This window comes from Petaurus breviceps, unplaced genomic scaffold (assembly GCF_028583685.1).
Source record: "Petaurus breviceps papuanus isolate PSGF00001 unplaced genomic scaffold, PetGlider_PUasm1.0 90702, whole genome shotgun sequence".
Classification (NCBI taxonomy): domain Eukaryota; kingdom Metazoa; phylum Chordata; class Mammalia; order Diprotodontia; family Petauridae; genus Petaurus; species Petaurus breviceps.
The window spans coordinates 1,867,679-1,893,429 of NW_027187317.1; the positions used below are offsets into that span (position 1 = coordinate 1,867,679).

At 40.5% G+C, this 25,751-nt stretch overlaps 1 protein-coding gene across 1 annotated transcript; it reads right to left on the reverse strand.

The window, feature by feature from the left end:
• Window positions 1–1,680: 1,680 nt before the first annotated feature.
• Window positions 1,681–21,403, reverse strand: CUNH1orf115 (chromosome unknown C1orf115 homolog). Its single transcript, XM_069065997.1, has 2 exons — window positions 20,959–21,403; window positions 1,681–4,553 (listed from the first exon to the last, which is right to left on the reverse strand). Exons 1-2 carry the CDS (start codon window positions 21,277–21,279, stop codon window positions 4,434–4,436), a joined length of 441 nt encoding a protein of 146 aa, XP_068922098.1. The 5' UTR covers window positions 21,280–21,403; the 3' UTR covers window positions 1,681–4,433.
• Between the last annotated feature and the right edge of the window lie 4,348 nt (window positions 21,404–25,751).

A 25,751-nucleotide genomic window follows, 5' to 3' on the forward strand; every position in this document is an offset into this window, starting at 1 on the left:
ACAACAGAGTGAGTCTGTGCTAGATAATTCTTAGCTCCTTCATGGAGGCAAGATGAGTCTTACATAAAGGTTGTGGGAGGGTTTAGAGGTGGTCTAGAGGAGGAGTTGGGGGGGGGGAATCTTCAGGAGGAGTCAAATGAGGTCAGACTCCAGTAATGAGATTAAGGGTGGGAAGTAACTGGAGGCCACCTGGAGAAGACAGACAGTGGAGGGCTAGGCTAGTTTAAGGGTGTATAGATGTTTTGGGAGGATCAGGGGTGGGGGCAGCTAGACCATGAAGGGCTAGGATAGAAACAGAGATTTGGGCCAAGCTGTAAAGAAAGGCTTATGGCCTCAGGTAAATGTCTTATGTGGGAAGATTCAAGGAGAGCTCAAGGGGGTTTACAGAACCTGTACCTCATCAGAAACAAAATTCCTCCCATCTTTTCCCACAAGGATTGAGCTTGGCAACTAAGGAGTATAAAAAAGTTTAGGTCCTACCAAATCTCTTTAAGTGAAATGACTTTAATGCCAGATTTCCAGTGGTACTCATATTTCCACCACTGAGGCATCCTTACGTTCTCTTTTCACAAGCTGTTATAACCAAAAAATTCATCACCCACTATTACCAAACTCCTCAAAATTTAATGAGATTTGTCACAGAATGATAGAATTAGAACTAGAAAGGACCTTCAAGGCCAGCTAGTCCAATCTCCTCATTTCGCTGGCAAGAAAATTCAGACTGAAAAAGGTTAAATGACTCACCCAAGGTCACACTAATAACAAGCAGAAGAGACAGGATTTGAACCTGGGTCCTCTATCTCCAATGTGAGTATTCATTCCATCACAACCTGCTACTTCCCTATCAACAGCTCTTCTCAGAGTCCCAGTTGTTTGTCCTTTGTTCTCAAAGATGGTCAATGACATCAGGAAGGCCATGTCATGACTTGCAAGTGAATTGGATTTAAGTGAGGCTGGGCTGTGCAGTCAGCAGCCTCACTCCTCAGGAGTCATTTGGGTCCAGTGGCAAGACATAGGTCAGGACAACCAGAGATGGTCCTGGATGCAGTGGGAGACCTTGGCCTTTTTTTCTCCAGGTCTCAGCTTGTCCACTCAGTCATTCACTGGGGTCATGCTGAAAGCCCAAGATATGGCTGTGTAGATGGAGAATTGGACTTTGGAGTTAGGAAGACATGAGTAAAAAATCCTGTTTCGAGCAATTATTAGTTATGTGACCCCTGGCAACTCCTTTAACCTCTCTCAGGTTTTTTTCTTATCTGTAAAATGGGTATAATAGCACATTCCACACTGGGTAATTGGGAGACTTAAGAGATAATTTATGTAAAGTCCTTTGTAAACCTTAAATTGCAAAGAGTAAGGAATTTTTAAGGATGAAGTTTACACTCTAATAATGGGAGGGAGAGGGGAAGAGGAATAGATAATACAGGCCTCTAAGAACTGTTGTTAGGAGAGGATGTGGAGTCAAAAAAGTTTGGAAAACTTGATAGCAATTTTTGTTATGCTTTGATGGCCTTATAAGAAGGAAAGAAAGATGTGTGGGGAGGGAGGATATACTAGGGAAGAAGTGGGGAGGAATTGGACAGGGGGCTCAGATACTCAGCACCACACCCAGAAATAACTGGCCGTGTAACCTTGAGCAAGTTACTTAACCCCAATTGCTTAAAAAAAAAAACTACACAGTGAAAAAACAAAATTTCCACATTTATTAAACAAATTCAAACTTTTATTTACATTTAAGATTAGAAAAGAAACAAATTTTCCTGTATCTTTCATGAACAAGCAAGGGAAAAACTTGCAGAAGTCTATCAACAGTAGTTGGAGAAAAACAGAAAAGGTAGATTACCCAAACAGAGCATGCTGACATCAATAATTCAATTTGCTAATTCCCATGAAAATGAGAAAAACATCAGTGCTTTGGCCTCAAAAAAACTGCAGGAATTAATCTTTCAAAATGAACCTAGTCATGAGGACAAAACGGGCTTAGTGTGACTTTCACAATTTGAGTTAATTCTTAACCAGACTTTACAGTTGTTAAGGTCAGATCAGGCCCGACCTTTCAACATGCACTTCTTTTTGGAACAGTTTCACCCAAAATGCATCAGGGAAAGGGAAAATACTTGAGGTAGCCTTGTGCCCCCAAGGAATAAATCATTCTACTTCAGTCTGGGGTCCTCTCCTATCTGAAGCCTTTGTCAGCTTGAAGGTGGCAGTTGTCAACAAAATACCATTAGTTTACTTCAGTGAATGACACCACACATAACCTTGCTCTCCCCTCCCAAGTTTTTATTCTTTTGAATTCTCCTGAATATATTAGACACTCAAAGTGATTGACTTGTATCTCTAAACCTAGTTTCATTGACAGACAGAAAAAAAAGGGAAAAGAGATGGGCTTGGAAAGAAGCAAGACTGATGGGGATTCTCTAATAATCTTATTGGTATGAAAATTAATAACCTGGGCTGGTTTCCTTTCATCATTTTGGCTAAAACTTGACCATTTAACAACACTTTCAATGCTGGTTTCATGTTGTGCATAGGTATTCAGGCCAAGCTTTGTCTTAAACATGAATATATTAATATTAATGCTTCAGAATTTGAAAAAAAAATCGTTACACTGCAATCAAGCTCCCCCTCTAGCCTTTCCTTTCTCATTGTCGTTTTTTTTTTTAATCCTACTTCTTCCTCTCATTAAGGCTGCCATTAAATTGGAATTGATCAGAAAAACCTGAAAGTTGAGGCCTCCACCTGGTGTTTAGAGACCCACTTTAGTATAAAATAACATTTTTTAAAATTATTTTGTTACATGTATTTTTAGTCTTATTGCTGCCAATAGGTTATTCCTGGGCATGTGTGAGGCCCATGGTAAATCCGACAGTGTTCCCATACCAAAATGATTACTTAGATAAAATCAAGGCAAAATAAAGTTATAGCTTTTTAAGTACTAACTTTGAATGTGTTTGTCTGTGTGTGTGTGTGTGTGTGTGTGTACATATATATATATATATGTATATACATATACATATATATATATATACACACACACATAAAATTCAGGTTTGGGGTTGTTTTTCTTAAAAGAACCAACTTGTAATATCACTTTCTGCTATCTTCCTTCAAGAATTCTAAATTCTGGCTCCTAATAATAAAGCCAAACTCTTTACTCTTAACTTCCCTTTTGCCATCAATCTCATTACTTTCTTTCACTTCTCTATTATCTCTCTCATTTTTCTTCTCTCCTTTGCTCTTCTCTTCGTTCTCTGTCTTTCCTCTACTTCCTTGTTACTTTCTTCAATTCACCCATTTCCAGAATGGAAAGCCTAGAATCCCCTTGTTTTAACTCCCCTGCCCCAGCCCCAGCTTGTTCCCCATCCAAACTCCCTCAGTCTTTTAGCTTGTACTTTCCTACCTACAACAGAGAGTAAAAACAAGAGACTTCTAGTAGAAATGGTGGAAGGAGGGCTGGTCAGAAAGGAGACTTAGCACCCCTGTAGGGCATTTCATCTGCAATGGATGACAAATAGGATCTCTTTCTACTTTGGCCATGCCAGCCTTAAACTAGCTGGGCTAGTCTGGTAAAACGCCCAGAGCAGACCTTCAGATCAAACAAGGAGCTGGTCAAACAACAGGTGACCTTCTGGAAACCTCCAGGCTTTGTTTGGATCTTACCTTTCTCATTTATTCAATGGCAATAGCCCTTTCAAGCCAAAAGAGATAGACTTAAGTCTATTACAGGCATTTCTTAAATTTGAAATGATAATCTCAAATTTATTGATCAGACACTTCTTCAAAATTCATAGTCTCCTCCTGATTTCGTTTTTTGTTTTTCCACAAAGGTAACTAAGCTTCAAGCAACAGAAAAACCAGAAGACAAAAGAAGTCAGTCCTCCAAAAGAGGGCAGCGGTGGAGATGCATTGCACAGGAAGTTCTGGGACGATAGGATTCTAGGTGTTTGGTAAAAGTTGTACATCAAACTCAAGATTCACCCTGGGAAAGGATCACCAAACGTCCATTTCTAAGCCAAAATTTCCCCCCATCTTAATTCACTGGAAGCCTCCTTCCTATTAAGTCCACTCGCCTGAACTGTGCCTTTCTTGTGGCTCTCCTTCAGGCTGGAAAGCCACAGACTCAGGATTTAACAAACTAATTTTTCTATAACTGAGAATCTTGTCTGAGAGAAATCTCAACTCATTCTTTTGTGCATGCTTCCCTTTGACCAGGATTCCATTGATGGAAGGACATTCCAAAGATGAAAAGCACCAGAAAGCAGGGAAGGCACTGATTCATTAAGACCTTCTCCACCTCCACAAGAAAAGACAGGTTTTGTTTTTTTTTCCTATATAGTCCCAAGTAGTTTCTGGGTCAAAGTCCATGATGCTTGTTTCATTGTGTTCCCAGGGTATCAGGGTCATCGTTCTCCCACAGGACACTGCCTTGGTTAGCGAACCAAGGAAGTGAGGGTGGCTGCCGCTGTAAAGGGTGATGAGTAAGCCGTGGCAAGTCCTTGCAGACCAATGACAAAGTACCGGCATCCTTTGGTGATCACTTTCCCAACATTCTGTTTTTAGAAAAAGAGAAAAATTATCAGTCAGTATGTAAAATGGTGATGCAGTGGATAGAGTGCAACCCTACAGCCAGGAGGCTCCAAGTTCAAATCCAGGCTCAGACACTTACTAGCTATATGACCATGGGCAAGTCACTTGACCATTTGCCTCAGTTTCCTCATTTGTAAAATGATCTGGAGAAGGAAATGGCAAACCACTCCATTATCACTGGAAAAAAAAAAGCCCCTAAAACCCCAAATGATGGGATCACAAAGAGTTGGACACAACTAAATAACAAACTATTCAAATATTCCTCAAGAGTAAAGGGGGAATAAATTTATTCACTGTCCTTTATTGCTGTAAAAAAGTCAATCCGGGGGGCGGCTAGGGTGCACAATGAGTAGAGCACCAGCCCTGGAGTCAGGAGGACCTGCATTCCAAACCGTCCTCAGACTTTTGACATACACACACACACACACAAAAACCTAGCCATATGACCCTGGGCAAGTCACTTAACCCCAAGTGCCCTACCCTCCCCCCCTACAAAAGAGCAAAAAGAAAAGAAAAGAAAAAGTCAATCCCTGGGGGGCGGCTAGTTGGCACAGTGAATAGAGCACCAGCCCTGGGGTCAGAAGGACCTGAGTTCAAATCGGGCCTCAGACACTTAACACAAAAACTAGCCATGTGACCTTGGGCAAGTCACTTAACTCCAATTGTCCTCCAAAAAGCAAAAAAAAAAAAAAAATCAATCCCAGAGGAATCAATACTAATGGGCCTGGGACAGAGATGAACTAGTTAATATTCTGGCTGCCTGACACTAGGTTAGTCACTTTATCTGAGTTTCATTTTCTATATCCATAAAATGGGTGTAATGACACTTATAATCATTCCGAAGCCCTGTAGTAACCATAAAGTGCTGATATAGACAATAACTCCCCTCTCTCTCCCTCTCTCATATTCAGATTGATCTGTGACCTCATCAGTTCCCAAGTTTCCCCCAACAATGCAGATTACAACTCATACCTCCCCATCCTGTGTGACTTTCATCTTTGTCCTCCCAAAGTCCCCCACTGGTGACCACCCAATGTGCCAGAGGGGCTCCCTCACTTTCCCACAACACTGAGAAGGTACCAGAGGAGCACTCTGACCATCTCTACCCATCATCTTCACTCTCACTGTTGCCAGCCCCCCTCTTCCTGTCCTTAATTCTTTGACATCTTTTACTCTCTGGTTATTTATTGTGGCCTGTTCACATTCACCATGCAATTTTCCCATTACCTTTTGCCTCAGTTGCTTAGTCTAATAAATTGCAAAGCATTTCTTAAGAATTTACTATGGGCCGGGCACTGTGCTAGGCACTGGTGTTCCAAGTGTCAATGGAGATAAATGGCTTGAATTGAAAAAAAAAAAATGAGGCTTTGCTATTATGGAAGCTTGGGGTCAGTAAAAATACTTTGCATTTTTCAAAAGCAATCCAATTCAACCCACTCTTTCCTTCTTTATAAACTCTAGGCATAGCTCATTGAATTTATCTACATTGTGTCCCAGAAAGGGGCTACAGAAACCAGCCAGAATCTGCACCTAGCCCCGTTAAATTATTAAACTTTATTTACACCTCAGAAACCAATAGATACCACAAATCCCGCAGATACTACAAATCCGGGATTGATCCGGGATTGTAGTATTGTTCTGCTGATTGACTAAATTTAGGAAAGTGATAGTGATGCAGATTAAAATTTACAAGTGAGTGTGCATACTCCCTGCAGGCCGGTTAAGCTTTTCCTAGCACTTCCCAGTTTTACTCTATAAACATTGCTTGAGCTCAGCAGGAGGGCAGTAGAAGACCCAGGGAAGGACACCAGGGACCTGGCCACAGTAGGCTAATGATAATAAGAATAATTGGCATTTCTGTAGAACTTTAAGGTCTGCAGAGTGTTTTGAAGCCATTATCTCAAGGGAACCTCTTGACCCTCAGTCCCATATATGCATTCTGTTAGGCCGGTCAGTTTGTTGTTGTTCAGTCACTCCTACTCTTTGTGACCCCGTTTGGGGTTTTCTTGGCAAATATACTGGAGTGGTTTTGCCATTTCCTTCTTCAGCTCATTTTACAGATGAGAAAACTGAGGCAAACAGTCAAGTGACTTGCCCAGGGTCACACAGTGAGGACATCTATGAGGTCACACTTGAACTCAGACCTTTTTTTTTTTTTTGCCTTTTGGAGGGCAATTGGGGTTAAGTAACTTGCCCAAGGTTACACGGCTAGTTTTTTTTGTGTGTGGGTGTTAAGTGTCTGAGGCCGGGAATCGAACTCTGATCCTCCTGACTCCAGGCCGCTTTACTCACTGTGCCACCTAGCCGCCCCCTAGTCTGCCTGATTCTTAATTCAGTGCTCTATCCTCTGCACCACCCAGCTGCCTCAGACTTTCACACTTAATAAAACATTTGTTGACCTCACCTGCCTAGAACAAGCTTGACATAAAGTGCTTGACAAGACCATTCAAATGGAGTCAATTTAAGGGTATTCAAGGATGAAAATGGAAAGAATTTAGCCAGAACTAGAGAAGGAAAGCTAGGCCTAGGGCGTGATGTGTATGAGTGTGTGTAATGTAGAACGCTATTTAAACATTACTCTTTACAAACATACATATTTGTAATGACAGGAAATTTCAGGGTCCATAATGTTTATCCTTTTCCATCCATATACTCTATGGAGCATTATTCTATGATTGGGCTCTATTTAAAGCAAAAGTGACTTAAGAATTCACCATTTGGGATTGTTTTCTTCCCCTTCCCCAATCCCCACCCCACTCCCCTGCCCCCATTTTGAGCTCCCACTATTACTTGAGTTACATCCTAACTAATTTTTTTTTAAAGTGACCCACATCCCTAGGGAATTCCTTCTGGCCCCTGGGGCAGACAACAGGGAAGTACTAATGTAAACACAGCACCCAGACAGGAAAACTGAACAAAGCCGGTTCAGGGTAATCATATTTGTCGGGATCTCCTAATTTCCTCTGCACTTCAAAGAAGCTAGAAAATGTTAGGGTGCTCAGAGATTGGGGAAAATGGTCTCACACTTCTGATCTGTATTGGGAACTCTCCATCTCTCCCCCTCTCTGTCTCTCTTTCTGTCTCTCTCTGGTTTCAGCTATGGCCCTTGGAACCCAAAGTACTTCACCCAGTCATCACACCTTAAATCCAGCACTCATTGGACACTTCCATTTTACAGATGAAAAAACTGAGTTCAGGAGCTACTACTATAGCACACAGTCACACTATCCTAGAGGTTCTTGACTAAGCCTTTCTACTAGCAAGGAATTTAGACTTTTCTGTACCCTTCCTCCTCCTTTATCCTCCCCTTCCACCCACCCCATTTTTGTAGGTGAGAGAAATATCTCTTCACTGAATATTGAGTGTGTGTGTTTGTCTGTCTGTGCATGTGAACTTGATTGGTCTAAAAGTCATTTTTGGTTGATGACACAGAGTTAATCATGAATCTGAGACTAAAATTCAGGTCTTCTCAGTGGATTTGGAATAAAAATACTTGGCTGAGAATTTTAACTCTGTTATTTACGTGCTACCTATGTGACCTTGGGAAAATCACTTCTCTGCAAAATTAGGGACTAAAAATAGTTCATCTCAAAGCTTTCTCACATCTTTCCAGGTCTAAATCCTATGATCCACCTCCCCTTACTTTTCTTCTCCCCACCAATTGTTCAGAAAATCCTTTCATGGTGAATCTCTTAAAGGGAATGCTATATTTCCTTATAAGAACCAACAAATATCACATTCCAAGGCACTTTTAAGCACACATCTAAATAACTAACAAAACTTGTCTGAAGCTGTATACCTCAATGGCTACACATGCTCTGATTTTCTGATCTTGCCTTCAACTATTTCAAGAAACCATAAGTTGAGAACTGGGAGAGACCTTAGAGTCATTCTGCAGATGAGGAAACTGAGGCTTTATGGAGAGGAAATGATTTTCCCAAGGTCATATGTAGTTAAACTAACAGCTGAGCTAGTATTCAAATTCAGGTCTACCAATCCCAAATGCAACACTCTTTCTATTACCCCACAATGCCTTTTGAGTACCCTGCAGAGACTTAGCAAGGTTTGTATTAGCTATTTCCATGAAACCTTCCCCTATTACCATGGTTACTACTGATACCTTTCCCCTCCTTCCTGACCCAAACTGGGTCCCAAAGAGTCACACATGACTGAAATGATTGAACAAGTAAGGGTAGGGTGGAAAAGGAGAATGGTATGGAGATATACATTTTTGGAATGCTCTTGCAGAGCTTACAGGAGACATTTTACATGTGAAGCATGAAAAACAATTTTTAAATTTTATGATTTTTTTTTTGCAAAGCAATCAGGGTTAAGTGACTTGCCCAGGGTCACACAGCCAGTTAAGTGTCTGAGAACAGATTTGATCTCAGGTTCTCCTGACTACAGGGTCAATACTCTGTCTACTATTCCACCTAGCTGCCCCCCAAATTTTTTAAAATACAGAAAAGCAGAGAGAAATCCTTTTTAATGCTGAGCTACTAAAATCAAAGATGGGTTATATTTATTTCCTTAAAAATTTTTGGTGACATTTATGTCATCTATATGCTTGGCTTATTATCTCCTAAGAAGGATTTATCATTTCATCTTTACCACTACCAAAAATACCACTAAAATAACTCATTTATTGGAGTGATGTCAAAACATAGCTTTGAGATACATGAAAAAAAGACATATAAAATATCTATCTGCCAAGGTTTATCTCAATGTCATCCAGAGAGGACAGCTTTTCAGTTTTAGGATCAAAGTGAGAGGGACTCATTCTCACCAATACTGTTTTCCTGGGAATAGAGTTTGTGTGAGTTGGGAGCGGAGTGGGTGGGGAATAGGCAAGGCTGTCAGTTTATTCTTTTTTAGTGAGAGGGCAGGTGAAACTCAGTATTATTTTTATTCACTATGACCTTGGAGGGAGAAATTAATAAAACGAATAGGAAGAAATTCTCCCCAAACTAGGAATGATTAGAAGGAAGTTTCCCAGTACAAATAGTCAAAAACTTGACTTAGGGCCAGAGTAGGCTTCACAATATGAGAAAAATGATATGTTCTATAGAAGCATGGTGGAATAATGGGGCAGAAAGGGATGGGGGCCCTTGCCCCCAAAGAATACAGCTGGAACTGTTACTCCCTCCCCACCCTGCCAGGTACAATTTGAAAACTAGATCTGACTTTATGGGAAAAGAAGAGGCAAGAAAAAGCTTATCTCCACAAAAATGACTTTAAACAGCCTTGGGAAGAAAATAAAATACCAGGCATTTTTTTTCTTCTGAAAGTATGTGATAATCTATAACCTATAACAAATTGTTTACTGTCTCAGAGAGAACAGGTGAGGGAGAAAGAAAATTTTGTACTCAAGTTTTTAAAAAATGTCTTTACATGTAACTGGGGGAAATTTTTTTTTTTAATAAAGCAATTGGGGTTAAGTAACTTGCTCAAGGTTACATGGCCAGTTATTTCTGGGTGTAGTGCTGAGTATCTGAGCCCGGATTTGATCCCCAGGTCATCCCGACACTGGAGCCAGTGCTCTTACTCGCTGTGCTACCTGACCGCCCCAGGATAAAATTTTTTTTTAAAGAAAATATGTAATATAAGGATTTCTTTCATTTACAGTATGGATTCTATAGAGGTTCCTTCCAACTTGAAGTTCTAAGTCGGTATGTGATGATGAACCAGCAGTCCATGAGAAAAGCATGGGCTGAGCCTGAGTTTGGCCTCGTAGGATACCAGAGAGGATCTGCAACTGGTATAAAAAAAATCCACCAAGAAGTGAATTTTTTTCCATCTACGAAAACAAATACCATATTTTTAAAAGTCATAAAAGACAATGATTATCAAACTAGCAAACCCATTTAGAGGGGCTAGTCATCTGCTAGTTGCCTCCAGACAAGCTCAGATACTCTGTGTTTAGTTATTGAGGTCCAGTGAGGAGGCTTCAAGCTGTTGGGGGTTAACTCTTTCTGAGGTTTCAGCTCTTGACTTCTCAGTAGAAACAGTAATTCAATTAAACTGCCCTTTCCTCTCTTACACTGATTTCCATTTGAGTGGAATAACAGAAATAAAAGTCTAGGAAATCCACGTCTCCTTAACCACAGCAATGGGGAAATCTGGTGTAAATGGAGGAAAGCTACCACCAATAGCCAACAGAATGGAAAGATTCAAGGTGTCCGTCAGTCTGGTACAATCTGAGCACAAGCAGAAGAGTCAGAGAGGAGAAGGTCATTTCTGTTTCCTGTTAGTCGATAAATAACCAGTTAACCCCTTTATGGGGGGAATTTCCCCATTCTATTTCAAAAGGGTAAACAGCTCGAAAGAGAGAATGATATAAGTTCTCTAATCACCACTACCCCAAAACAGACAAAATGAAAAAGACTTGATTTTAATCCTGTGAGGCAGGTCACAGGACTTTATAGCTGGAAGGGGTTTCACAATTGGTCAGGGACCAACTTCCCTCTTCCCTTACAGCTGAGGAAACTTAGGGTCAGAATCACATGGACAGTCTCTCTCCAAGGCCAGTGCTTTCCACCTCACTGCAGCTGCCTGAGTTGAGGTGCTATAGGTATTATTTCCATTTTACCAATGAAAAATCTGAGACTCAGAACTGTCTAATATCACATAGCTAATAAAGGATGGAATCCGGACATGGTCCTCAATCTTCTGGCTCAAAATCCCATGGTCTTTATACTTCATCAAAGCTGCTACTCAGGGGCTCTGGATTGCTCACATTCCCTTTATACTTAATTACTTTATTTAATTAAAATTTGGATACCTCTGCTTTAGCCCCTGTCTTCCCCAGCCCACCAGTTATAAACTCAGCATTTTCAAAAGAACAGCTGGGAAAGACTTTCTGTTTTATGTTATACTCTTGTCCTTCTTACCCTAAACTGGATATTATTAAACAGCAGACAGAAAATGAAGCTCATTTTCCACATAGGGCTTCCTTTAGGGGGGTTAAAGATCAATTACCAAATGTTCCATGACATTCAACAAGCATTTATTGAGTACTGAACAACAACCACAAAAATGCAACATAATAATTAGTTATACAGGATCCTTGAAAGTTCTTAGTGAGGTTTTAAGGTACTAAAGCTAAAAAACTACTAAAACTTTTGAGACACCCTGTATAATTATAAAATAAAGTTTGATGATGATAATAATGAAGAAACATTACTTTCTGCTCTGTGGCTATACCCTAAGGATCATGGAACCTTTCTATCTGACTTAACAACTTAAACTTTCTCTATGTGTTAGCTCCTCCATTGGAATGTGAACCTGCTAGAGAGCATAGACCAATTTCCCCTTTTCTCTTTTTAGTCTCACAGTAGATAATACATTGTACATAGTAAGAACCTGATAAATACTTTTTGAATTCATTCATTCATTCCTTATTAGACAAAGCCTTATTCTGTTGAACTGGATGAGCTGGTGACAGAAGGAGAATTTTAAATTTTAAATTCACTTCCTAAATGGGTCGAATTGAGATTCACCAACACTTAAGAGGTTATAGAGTTCTGCTCTCATAGAGGCAGTGTGGTATAGGAGACAGCACTCTGGAGCCAGGGTTTGGGAGGCCTCACTTCAGGTTTTGCTTATATAACCATAGGCACGTTCATGGGCCTTCTTTTCTCATCTGTAAAATGGGAATGATCATAGTATTATCACAAGGTTGTTCTAAGAATTAAACAATTAAATATATAAAGGGCTTTGTGAGCCTTAAAGCCTTATATAAATGTCACTATGATTATAGAGGTCAGGTCATGGCCCTGAGCAGGGAGGAGGAGAGAATTTGTCAAAATATCACAGTGGTTAGAACTGTAAGAAGTCCTAGAGGTTATTTAATCCAATCCCCTTGTTTTACTGATAAAGAAAATGACATCCATAGAGCACCGGCCCTGGAGTCAGGAGGACCTGAGTTCAAATCCAGCTTCAGCCACTTAACAACTTACTAGCTGTGTGACCTTAGGTGAGTCACTTAATCCCAATTGCCCTGCCTTCCCCCCTCTAAAAAAAAAAGCAAAAACAAAGAAAATTAAATCCAAAGAAATGAACTGATTTTACCAAAGATTCAGTTATTTAAGAGTAACTAACTTGACCAAGTTCTTGGTAGAGCATTGAATATGTGAACTTAGATATGGAATTCCCAATACTTTTCTTCATGAGCCCTTAGAAACTGTGTTATTATAGCCATTCCTTAAAAAGACAGAGATTCCCTTCCCCCATCTATGTCTATTTCTTATTGTAGATCAATTAGCTTTCCTTTAAGCAGTCATAGTATGCCATTCCATGCATATTTATTTAGTATAAATATTATTCTATTATTTAAGCATAATGTAATTTCTCTGCTTTTAGGAAATATGTATTTGATCACTATTTTAGACCTTTCAAGTTGTTCAAATTTATTTACCCTCTAAGTTTCCCTTATCTTCTGAACTTGCACTTTGAACATGCCACCAAGCTCTGGATTTCTCAATAGGAAGTCAGAAGGCATTGATTCTATTAAAGGTTCATTTTTCTCCCTAGAGAAATGTTAGTTATGTAGAATTGGTGGATAAGTGGCAAGCTTGAGAGTACTGAGTTTTGGGGCAGTTAGGTTGAGCATCGAATAGAGCACCAGCCTTGGAGTTAGGAAGACCTGAGTTCAAATTCAGTCTCAGACACTTGACACTTAATTAGCTGTGTGACCCTGGGCAAGTTGCTTAACCCCAACTGCCTTGCCTTCCCACTTCCAAAAAATAAAAAGTGCTGAGTTTGCAGTCAGGAAACTCAAGTTCAAATCTGAACTCAGACATTCACCAGGTGTGTGACCCTGGACAAGTCACTTAACCTCTGTCTTAGTTTTCTAATCTGTAAAATGGAAATAATGGCACTTGCCTCCAAGGGTTGTTGTGAGAACAAAATGTGACAATGTATTTAATGTGCTATGAAAATTTTTAAAACATTATATATAAGTACTATGATGGTGATGATGATGCTCAGCTTTGCAAAACAAGTCATTCTTGGTTGTAATTTTCTTTCTGGTATGCCATGTTCCAAGCTTTCTTTTCCTTTTAAATTTTTATTGCATAATCTCATGTGATCCTGACTGTAGATTCTCAGTATGTGATCTCTTTAGATCTAACTACCTGAAGTAATTTTTCTTTGACCTAGATGGTCTGAAATTTAGTGATCATATAATTAATTTGATGCTTCTTTCAGATGGTGATGTTTCTCTTTTGTTGATTTTCAATTTGTCCTCTGGTTCCAGTAGTTCCAGGCAATTTTCTCAAAATATGTATCCAGTTTTTTTTTGTTTGTTTTATACTGGTTTTCAGAGAGACCAATGATTCTTAAATTACCTCTCCTATTTTAGAGAAGACCTGTTTTCCAGCCATTTCTTATCTCATTTGACCTTCACAACAGATCTGGAAGGTAGGTGCTATTATTATCCCCATTTTACAGATGAGGAGACTGAGGAAAACAGGTTAAGTGACTTGCCTAGGGTCACATAGCTAGCAAGTATCTGAGGCTGGATTTGAACTCAGGTCTTCCTGACTCCAAACTTAGCTGCCATTTGAGATCAGGGAACAAGGGCACTCCATCTTAGCCATTCAATAGAAACTGAGGGGCAGCTAGGTGGCACAGTGGATAGAGTTATGGGCCTGGAGTCAGGAAGACTCATCTTCCTGAGTTCAAATCTGACCTAACACTTACTAGCTGCGTGACCCTGAGCAAGTCTGTTTGCCTCAGTTTCCTCATCTGTCAAATGAGCTGGAGAAGGAAATGGCAAACCACTCCAGTATCTCTGCCAAGAAAATCCTAAATGGGATCACAGGGAGTAGCAGATGACTGAAATACGACTGAACAACACCTCCCTTCCTCCCCCCCCCCCAGTAGAATATGAGCTCCTTAGGGAGTGGTTGCTTTTAATTTGTCTCTTTATATCCTGGCACTTTGCACAGGGTAGGCACTTAATAAGTATTTGTTGAATTAGATTAAAAGTCTATATCTCTTTTCATTTCATTTTTTTAATTCCCACTGTCTTGCAATGTCAGGAACGTAGTCTACATTTAAATGATTGTTGACTTTAATTGAAATCTATCACTCTTTTCATCACTGCAGCATAGGATAGAATGAGTGGAATATGGGGGTGGGGAATGTTGACTAGGGAAGGCATTGCAAGGGCTTATTCATTTATTTTGACTCATTTGTCATACTCACAAAGATTTTTCACACCAGAGCTTGTGTACTAGAGCAATAGTCAACCACATTTATTTTCTTTAAATAGTAGCAGGAAGAGATTTGGACATAAACTGAAAATTTGACTGATGAAAAAAGTTGTTATTATCCTTCCTTGCTCTGTTTTAGTGAATTGTTTTTAAAAGCATCTTTTTTTTCCTAGTAAATCTCTCACCAGTTTGACTCAAGTGATATGAAAACAAAATCTCAGAGCAATTAGAAGAGCTCACAATTATAGCCCTGACATTACTATGTAAAAGCAATCTCTACATGGGAGACAGTGTGACATTGGAAAAACTGCTGGATTTGGAAACTGAGCACATGAATTTTCCTGGGAGCTCTGTCACTACCTGTATAATCTTAGGCAAATCATGTAACCACCCTGGGCCTCAGGTTCCTCATCTGTAAAATGAGGTGGTTGTACTATATGACCTCTAAGATCCTTTCTAGCTTTCAGTCTATGATCTCTGAGTCTATGATCCAGTCCTGTCCTCCCAAATTAAGACCACATTTACTTCTAGATCAGATGGTACACAATTGATAGAACCATGAAACAGGAGCTAACATAGGTATACCAGAAAGGTGAAAGGATATTGCTGAAAGCAATGTGGTTGTTTGGATTAGATATTGACTGTGAGGCCCACATTAAATATTCTGCTCCTGACTCACCAACCTCTTCCTCTTCCTCACCAACAGCCTTCTCATCCTGAAGATGCTCCCATACTATGGGTTCCACTCCTCCCTACCAACACTCCCCTTCACAGCTCCCTTTAATGTGTTGGCTTCGCCCATTAGAATGTGAACCTCTGGAGGAGTCTTTTTTTTTTTTTTTGGCTTGTATTCATAACCCTAATGTTTACCATAGTCCCAGGCACATAGTAAATGCTCAATCTATCTATTTGGTGGAAGCAAGCTTCTATATGTAGAGAGTGGTAAAAACAGAAACTTTGTCACTATAGTGTGAAAGACATGGCATTTCTCTTGTAGGAAAAGAGAACAAGGTAGATATTCTTTCTTCCTCCAAAGAGGGGACAAAGGCTTATCCATATTCACTGTTTTATTATCACACTTGTTGAAAGTCAGTAAGAATAATTGAAGAAGTTGGAAATTTGCCTTCTATTCTGAGTCACTAAAAGGTGATTTAAAAAAAAAATATCAGCTTCCCTATGATAGGCATTGAATGTAGTATGGCAGACAGAGGCCTCGGATCAAATTCTGACTTATTACTTACCAGCTTCACAACAAAGGCACCTAGGTGGCTCAGATCACTGGACCAGAGTCAGGAAGACCCGAGTTCAAAAAAGATCTCAAACACTTACTAGCTGTGTGACCCTGAGGAAGTCACATAACCTCTGTTTGCATTAATCTTCTTAAGAAGGCAATGGCAACCCACTCCAGTATCTTTGCCAAGACAACCCAATGGGCAGGCAGTAGGGTCCACAGGGTCATGAAGAGTTGGACCCAACTGAACAACAAGCTTCATGATACTGGACAAATCACTTAACTTCCCAGGCCTCAGTTTCCAGAAAAAGATAACACTATCTAAAACTATACTATCTAAACTACTTATGTCTAACTCATACTTGGGAGTCCAGAAGATTTGGGTTCAAATTCTGAATGAGGTGGACAAGTAATTTAATCTCAGTCTCAGTAAAGTATTTTGTAAACTTGAAAAGTGCAACATCAGAAAAGGGGAAGGAAAGAGGAATTGATCAAGTGCTAGGCATTGTAATAAGTACTTTACAAGCATAATCTCATCTGATCCTCACAACAACCTAAGGATAAATACTATTATCTCCATTTTACAGTTAAGGAAACTAAAGTGACTAGTCCAGGGGACATTGCAAATAAGTGTCTGAGATTGATTCTGGGCTCAGGTTTTCTGTCTCCTGCCCCATCTCTATGCTGCCTCATTGTTATCAGTTGTTATTTTAATGGCTAACTTTATGATCCTGGGGTTCTAAGCTCGGGGAATAGTGACTGGACCTATGATTTCATAAGGCACTCCTGGATGGGAAAACTCCCTCTGTCACTGTGGGATGGGATCTTCTTCAAAACTTAAGAGTCTTAGAACAATTGCCCTAAAGAACTGGGACTTTGACCAGGGTCATATTCTCAGTATGTGTCAGAGGAAGAACTTCAGCTTGGGTTTTCCAAGTTTGGAGGCAAATCACATATAGATGTGATTAGTAGCACCACCATTTGCAATCTTTGTGACCTTAGCAAAAGCTACCTCACCACTATTTCCTCCTTTGTGAAATGAGAGGGACTTGGATTAGATCTCCTTAAAGTCCTTCCGGCTTGAAATCTATGGTCTTGGATGCTATGATCAAGTGAGATAATATTTGTCAAGTGCAGAGTGTAAAGTACAGAACCTGACACCAATGTGGTTCATCCTTTGTTCTTGAACGGGACTCATGACATCAGGAGGGTGATGTCTTGACTAGCAAGTGAATTGGATTTACATAAGGCAGGGCAGTGCAAAGTCACCAGCCTCACTCTCTCCTCCAGAGTCACTGGAGTCTAATGGCAAGACCCAAGTCCAGACAACTGAAATGACCCAGCCTGACACATAGTAGGGCTTAATAAATAGGCTTGTTGCCTTTTTCTACCCAACTCCCCACCTGCCATGAATGAGTTCTAATTTTTTCCCAGTTCTAATTTTTTTAACACCCTAGGATAGATTGAATTTTCCTTAATTAATCGTTTTGTTAAAGTAATAAAAAGAGATTTGGATTACTTTTAATTTAAAAATGAATGGCAGACAACAACAGGAAGGGTGGAGATAGAGCTTGCTGATTTACCACACCTTTTTTTTTAACTTAGTGCCTCAACACTGAGCAAGTTGGAAATTCCGGCCTTAATCTAATCCTATCATCTAGAAGTTCTTGGCTCTGTTGAGTAAAATGGAACCATGAAAACCAAGAAACACTATCTTCACCTGTGGAGAGACTCCTTGGAAGTCTCCCGGCAGAGGCTCAGAAATGTTGAGCATCATGGCCACAATAGCAAGGAATTAGAAACTACAAGGATTGTTGTACAATCTGAGGCTGCAGCCCCAGATAGGGAAAGATCTTAGTTCCTGTTGGTTAGGCAGGAAACAGCAGAAACTTCCATTTTTAATCATCCTAGCCTTTTCTCTTGCTCCCCTTACCCCTAGAGTCCTAGATAGAAACTTCTACCCCCTCTGATCTCCCTCCTCCATCCCCCAACCTAAAGCAAACAAACCATGCCTGCTGGTCACAAAACATTCAGCACTGAAATAACCAGCTGGAAGAGGGACTAGGAGAGTTGACAAGTACAATATTTATGTACGTACTGAATTACCCACCCCTGGAAATATCTGCAAATAATGGAGGGAAGTTTGGGGAAAATGATATCTCCAAAGGAGACAAAGTCCTACTGCTGAGGCTTCATAATGGTGTGGAAGTTGGCACTGGGTTTTCCAAGTCTATTCTAAAAGAATATAAGCTTTGGAATAGTCTGGGCAGTCAAGTGTTTATTAAGCATCTATGTACCAAGGACCATCATGCTGCTCAAGATAGAAAGTCAAAACCAACCAAATAAACAAAAGCCAACCAGTATTTGCCCTCCAGGAGCTTACAAGTTAATGGGGGAGCCAACATGCAAACAGCCATGTTTAAACAAGATAAATATTGGATGAAACAGGGCATTTCAGAAGGATGGCACTAAGATAAAGGCTTCTTACAGAAGGTTGGACTTTAGGAGCCTAGCAGATAAAAGGTTAGATTTCTTGAAGTGCCTCAGGAGTTGGAGGACCTTTGTTCTCATCTTCCCTTTGATGTTTGCTGTGTGTGTGACTGTGGTCAAGTCACTTACCACTCTAGTCTTTAGTTTCCTCATCTTTTTTTTTTTTTGCCTTTTTTGGAGGGCAATTGGGGTTAAGTGACTTGCCCAAGGTCACATGGCTAGTTTTGTGTTAAGTGTCTGAGGCTGCTTTTGAACCCAGGTCCTCCTGACTCCAGAGTCAGTGCTCTATTCACTGAGCCACCTAGCCACCCCAATTTCCTCATCTTTTAAAGGAAGGAGTTGGACTAGATGTTCTATGAGGTCCCTTCCAGCTCTAGAGTTCTATGACCCTCTGATCCTAGGCAGTTTGGGGGGCTATATCTGAGGACCAGCCTTTGCTGTCAGGGAAGTCCCTGAAGACTGCCTTAGAAGAAGCTTCTTGTCATCTCCCAAGTAACTGCAGTATCCACACCAATGACATGACACTTTCTAGAAAGTAGTGAAGTATTTTTGCTGAAGGAGTGGGGTGGGGTCTTGAAAAACAGAAGGGAAGGGATAGAGGGAGAGCAAGATTAATTTACATGCGATTTCCTAATAATCCAATCAATCAACATTTATTAAGCACCTACTCTGTATCAAAAGGATGGTTCAGTAGCTAGAGTGCCAACTCATCTTCCAGATCAAATCCTGTCTTAAATGGAACGCATACTAGCTATGTGACCCTGGGCAAGTCACTAAATACACGCTGCTTCAATTTCCTCATCTATAAAATGAGCTGGAGAAGGAAATGGCAAACCATACTAGTATCTTTGCCAAGAAAAGCCAAATGGGGTCAGAACTGGATACGAATAAAAAAGAAACATCATCATCATGTATCAGAAACTGTTCTCCCTCTTCTAAACATTTTGACAGAACTACTAATTTTTAAAAATTTAAAAAACACACATTCTAGGCCCAACTTTCCTGTGCAAATTTTGTTTCAATTCAATTCAACAAGCATTTATTAAATAAAACCAAAACCAAATAATTCCAGCCTTAAGGTGCTTATGCTCTATTGTGATGAAATAACATGAATGTTGGAAAATTAATTAAATCTTAATTAAATTTCTGACAGGAAGCCAAAAGTCTAAAATGAAGAGTAGCTTGTTAAAAATAGAAGGGAATACCAAGAGGCTTAATGGAAGAGTATTTCAAATGTGATAGAGGGAGAGCAAAGGGATGGGCTTGATTTGGATAGGGAATGGGGGCAGCGGAAGAGTCTTCAGCCTAAGCAATCTACTCTTATTCAGAATCAGTGTGACAATCCTCCCACTTAAAATGATTGGGGTTCTGAGCAAAACCATAGGACAGTAGATTGTCATTCTCACAATAGCAGTGGTCCAAGGATGAACACAGACTAGATGGTTTAGAGTAGATAACCAATAGCAGAAAAAACAGTGAAATGGGCTTCATAAAAACCCACAACATAATAGCATGACAGCTTACAAAATGTTTTCCCAAAAACCTTCTTTTGAGGTAGTGACCAAGGCATTATTTCTATTTCACAAATGAGGTAACTGAGGCACAATTAATCACAACTGAGATTAAATGAATTTACTAGGTTCATATGGCAGGAAGTATCAAAGCTGGAATACAAATTCAAAAATTCAGCAACACTTCCATTAGAGCTGCCCCAGAAGCCAAGAGAATCAGAAAGGGATCAAGGAGAAGTCTTTCCTGTGGCAAAAATCTATGTGACCCAGAGAAAACCAGCAGTTTTGTAACAGAAAAAGCAGATGATCCGAGTTCTAGTTACGTCTCTGACACTAATTCTCGGTGAAACCCTGTGCCTGTGCCACCATCCCTATGACTCAGTTTCCTCATTTTTGTGTAAACGAAAGGCACTGGGGGGGTAAGCGGACCCATCCTAAAATTTTCAGAGTTCACTCGTCAAATGAGCCAGAGAGTAAATCGATACGCATTTAACCACTTATTATATTAAACCAGACGATCTAATAGTTTCCCCAAGTGTCCTTTGCCCAAACGGGGATTAGGTTGGGTGGGATGGGAAGCTGGAGCATTGACTCGTGAGTTTTTCGGGGCGTCAGCGTCCGAGAGAGCTGTCTCTAGACTTCGGTCACCTCTTCCCCAGCCCTCAGTCCCCTCGCAAGCTTTGTGCCAGGGAGATGACCGTGGAACGCGCCTCAAGCAGGGGAATTGAAGCGACAGGAGATTGAGAGCAGACCCTCTCTGCTGGAGGGCTGAGGTCAAGAACCCCCTACTCCAGCATCTCCGCTGTCGTGAGCACAGGAGCACACAGAGGTGTCCGGTTCCTCGCCAGCTCCAGGAACATCGGGACCTGGGCAACTCTGATCCCCGTCTCCTCCACCCGCGATCCCCTTCACACCATACCTTGCCATACTTCTTGAGCTTCTTTCGGTATTTCTTTTTGGGCTTTTCTCCGGCTGTCTGCTCCTCCAGGGGTTCGTATCTCTCCGGGAGAAAGGCGAAGTGAACTTTCTTGGAGTGAGCTGCCTTTCCCTCCCTCTCCTCAGCCTGGGGCCCCGGGCGCTGCAGAGGCTCTCCTTGCCCCTCAGTCTCCTCTCCTTCCTCCTCCTCTTCTAACTGGGGGTGCTGCAGGATATAGGCCTCCTCCTCCTCTTGCTCCCGCCTCGGGAACCTGCGAAGGTATCTGCCTTCAGCCTTCCCTCGGAATCTGGCGCCCACCGTCATGCTGCCACCGGAGCTACCGAACCTCGGCGGAATGCAGAGGACAGGAGAGAAGAGAGAACCTTTGCTCCCGCCTCCTCCCTGACCCTTGATCCTGTGACTGTACTGAATAAGACCCCGGGGCCAGGAGTCCGGCTTCCTAGCGCCTCCTGGTAACAAGGGCCAGTATTGCCTATATACACATGCTAGGTGTTAACTCTGCTAGATACTATTACTAATTCACACTTACAGAGGGAAACCCTTCAAAACACTTTCCTTACAACAACTCACTGTAGTAGGGAGTGCAAATATCATTATCCTCAGGAGCAGAGTGACTTGTCCAAGGTCACTTTTCTTACTCAAATCCTTAAATTCTAAGCACTCTCTCCACTTTTTTTTTTTTTTTTGCTTTTTGGAGGGCAATTGGGGTGAAGTGACTTGCCCAAGGTCACATGGCTAGCTTTTGTGTTAAGTGTCTGAGGCCGAATTTGAACTCAGATCCTCCTGACTCCAGGGCCGGTGCTCTATTCACTGCATCACCTAGCTGCTCCTACTCTCTCCACTTTTCAATGCCAAACGTGAGCTTGCTAAAAAGACTGTTTTATGGAGAATTCACACAGGGCAAAGGCTTACATGGTGATCAGAAAAGGCAACAGAAAAACACCCTCAAGATCTCTCTTCAGAACTTTGGAATTGATTGTGTAACATTGGAGACATTGGCACAGGACTGCCCAACATAGTATGCCCTCATGAGAGAAGGTATGTGCTCTATGAGCAAAAGCAGAATTGAAGTATCTCAAAAGAAACTCAGGATGGGCATACTTAGAGAATCCACCCCAAATGTTCACATGTACTATTTGTGCCCCACCTGTGATAGAGCATTCCAAGCTTGTACTGGTCTGATCAGCCATAGTTGGACACATTGTAACTTGACTCTAACATAGTGGTGTCATTTTGGTCCTCTTAGAGAAGGAAGGACAACAACCAACCATTCAGAGAATCATTGCCCTCATATCAAAGATATCATCTATCCACCAGGACTATCAAATCTTCCCTAGTAGGCTAGCAAGCTACCTCCAAGTAAAAAATAACCTTATTACTTCTCATTGCGACTATAACCTCCAAAAATCAAACCACAGGACAATAATCCTGTGAGATAAGTAGTGTTTAATCATATGCATTTTGCAGTTGAGTAAACTAGGGTGCTGTAAAGACAAATAATTTATTACATGCCTACTGTGTGTGGGGTACTATGCTAGGTGCTAGGGATACAAAGAAAGACAAATAAACCAGTCCCCGGTCTCAAAGAGTTCACAATCTAATGCAGGAGACGAGATGAAATGACTGGACCATGTACTAACGAGATCCATACAGGCTAAATTGTAGATCATCTCAGAAAAGAAAGGAGCCAAGATTAAGGAGGACTGGGAAAAGCTTCTTGCAGAAGATGGTACTGTAGCTGGTCCTTGAAGGAAGCCTGGGTAGCCAAGAAGTAGAAGGGAAAAGGGAAATAGTTCCAGCCATGGGGGACAAAATTAGTGAAAATCCCCAGTCAGTGATGGAGTTTATTGTGAAAGGAATATATGTGTCACTGGTTCATAGACTGGTGGAGACAAAGAATGTGTAAGAAGACTGGGAGTGGAGGAGGGGGCCAGGTTGTGGAAGGCATTAAAGGCCAAAGGATTTTCTATTTGATCCTGGAAGCAATAGGGAGTCACTGGAGTTTAATGAGTGGGGGGAGGGAGGGAAGAGAGGAAAGGGGATTTCAGACTTGTACTTTTGGAAGACCAATTTCACAACTGAAAGGAGGATGGATTGGAATGGGGGGAGACCTGAGGCAGAGAAACCAGTTATCAAGTTATTGCAATAATCCAGTTGTGAGGTAACAACAGCCTGTACCAAGCTCTGTCAGTGGGAAGAAGAAGGCTGAGAAGGGGAAGAGATACCTCAAAGGTAAGACTAGCAACTGATTGGATATTAGACTGGGGCAAGGGGGGTGGGGGTGGGAGAGCATTAATAAAAGAAAATGAGGTATTGAGGATGATCCAGGTCCTTCTGACTCTATATCTGACCCAAACTACCAGCTTTTATGTTTCATTAACAGCTACTGAAAGTTGTTTTGAAAAAAGTATTTTGCATTGGACAAGCTACTAGATAATTATATAAAAACAAACAAAAAATAGAAATACTGCTATTGAGGTTGAAAATAGATATGTCCAAACCACTTTTTCCTCTTTGATTTACAAGAGATCAAGAAAGTACAGACTGCTCTGAAGAGGGAGGGGTAAGAAACATTTTTTTTTTAATTTCCAGCCTCTAACGAAAGGTTCAGGTGACCAAAGTATATCAAATAAACTCTTCAAGAAAACATAATTGTACAAGTTTTATATCTCCTATTTGTAAGTACATTATGTTTGAGGAAAAGTATTCCACTAGACTGTGGACTTCATGAAGGCAGGGCAAGAACTTTGCTTTTATATAGCATTTGTATCTTCCTCCAGCTCAATGGGTGATTAATAATTTGTCTGTTGAGTTCAGTTAGCTTACTAGAGGCTTTTTCCTTCTATTGTAGGTTCAGATATAGAAGAAGAGAGGAAAAGAGAGAGCAGGAAATATGTCTGTTTGAAATTCTTCCACAACAGAAATGCCAGATTTTTAAAACAACAATTAGGGGAAAGGAAGCAGAAAACAAGAGAGGGCAAACAGAGGAAGCTATGTTCTCCCTGGAGAATATAGAGACTGCATTGATCTTCAAAGGAGCTGACATAGCAGCTTTTTACTGTTTCCTCTTCTGCTAGGCATTCTCTTCCAAAGTTACTTTAAAAAAAAAGGAGAGGAGGAATTAAGGTGGAAATTTACTCTATTTAGGTTTTTCTGTATCATCTGTTCCTAGGGAGCAGTGTAGCAATACCACAAAAAGAGTTTTGGGCTGGTAGTCCTGAGACCTGAATTTGAATCCTAGCTCTGAAACTCTTTATGTTAGATTTGATATCTCCTTCATAGGATTGTTATATGAGCTATGTGACCTTGAATGAATGGCTACATCTCCCAGTTTAGTTTCTTTATCTGCAAAATAGGGATAATATATATTATATGTTTATGTGAGCATGCATGTGAGCATACATTTACACTTATTTAAATTATACATGTGATGTTTTTTTTTAACCGTAAAGACCATAAAAATCCTTCCTCTGATATTTACTACCTGTATGACCTTGGGCAAATACAACCTCTTTCAGCCTCAGTTTCCTCATCTGTAAGCTGAAAGGGTCAGACTAGATGGCTTTTAATATCCACTCCTTCCTCCCACATTCCTCCCTAGTTCTATGTCTATGATCCTGCATCTGTCTAAGGCACAGAGGGAAATTTCATCTGCATTCTTGGAGTATAGACTCCAATGAAATAATGGATTCTTAAAGTATTGAAATGTGTGTGCACAATACATATATACACATGGGCAATAATACATGTATAGATGCGTGCACACATGCACAGACTATATGTATACATATAAAGTGTGTGTACTATTGCATGTACTCTATATACATACTGTATATAGGCATACTATATACATATATAAATATACTACACACATACTATATATTGTATGTGTGTATATATATATATATATATATATATATATATATATATATAGTGTGTGTGTGTGTGTGTGTGTGCGCGTGCGTGTATCCCCGGAGATTAAGAACCACTTCTGGACTCCAGGGATCCAGAGCGCTGCACATGCTCCCTCTGTTTAAGGGACTTTTGGACCTCTGCACCTATATGTGTAAGCCTAGCATCCTTTGCACTCACTGTAGGACCAATCCATCTTCTCCTTTTGTTTTAGAATTTTTTGATGACATCCTTTATTCTTGTTCTTTAGAATTTCTCATTGGTTTTGTGTTGCAGAAATACAGTTCCTGACCTCAAGGAGAAAGACATATACAATGAAGCTGAAAGGGGAGGAGGAAGGGATGAGAAGGTGTAAAGCCAATCACAAGCATGTCTCCTGAGGATTGCTGCTGTGAAAAACTTTAAGGATTTAATAATATAGTACAGTGAACTCTCTATTTATTCAGGAATAAACTAAAGCATAACATCTGAGAAACTAAAGCACAACATTCATAACAATATAACATAATTTATTACTAAGATGGCCACATAGTCTTAAACAAAGCCTATCATTCAGTATATCTTATAGTCATCTTTAAGAGGTAACAGAAAATACTAATACCATCCACCTCTAGGTCACAGTAAGTTACAGTCTCCTCAGTCAATACAAAGTATCCAAGTAAAATACTCTTTCATCTTGACAAGAGGCTGGCATCCAGTCATCCTTAAGCTAATCATCCTTAAGGGGTAGCAGAAAGTACATATACCATGCACCCCTAGGTCACAGTTAGTTACAATATCATCAGTCAATACAGAGTATTCAAGTAAAGTACTCTTTCATCTTAACTCAAGGCTGACTTCCAAACCCCTTGGCTCCTTTCCAC

What these genes read in the sequence shown, in the direction of transcription:
- CUNH1orf115 (XM_069065997.1), bottom strand. Translation starts at nt 21,279, where the DNA reads ATGACGGTGGGCGCCAGATTCCGAGGGAAGGCTGAAGGCAGATACCTT. An exon ending in AGCTCAAGAAGTATGGCAAG is followed by an intron (nt 4,554 to 20,958) that starts GTATGGTGTGAA and finishes TTCTAAAAACAG; the next exon opens with AATGTTGGGAAAGTGATCAC.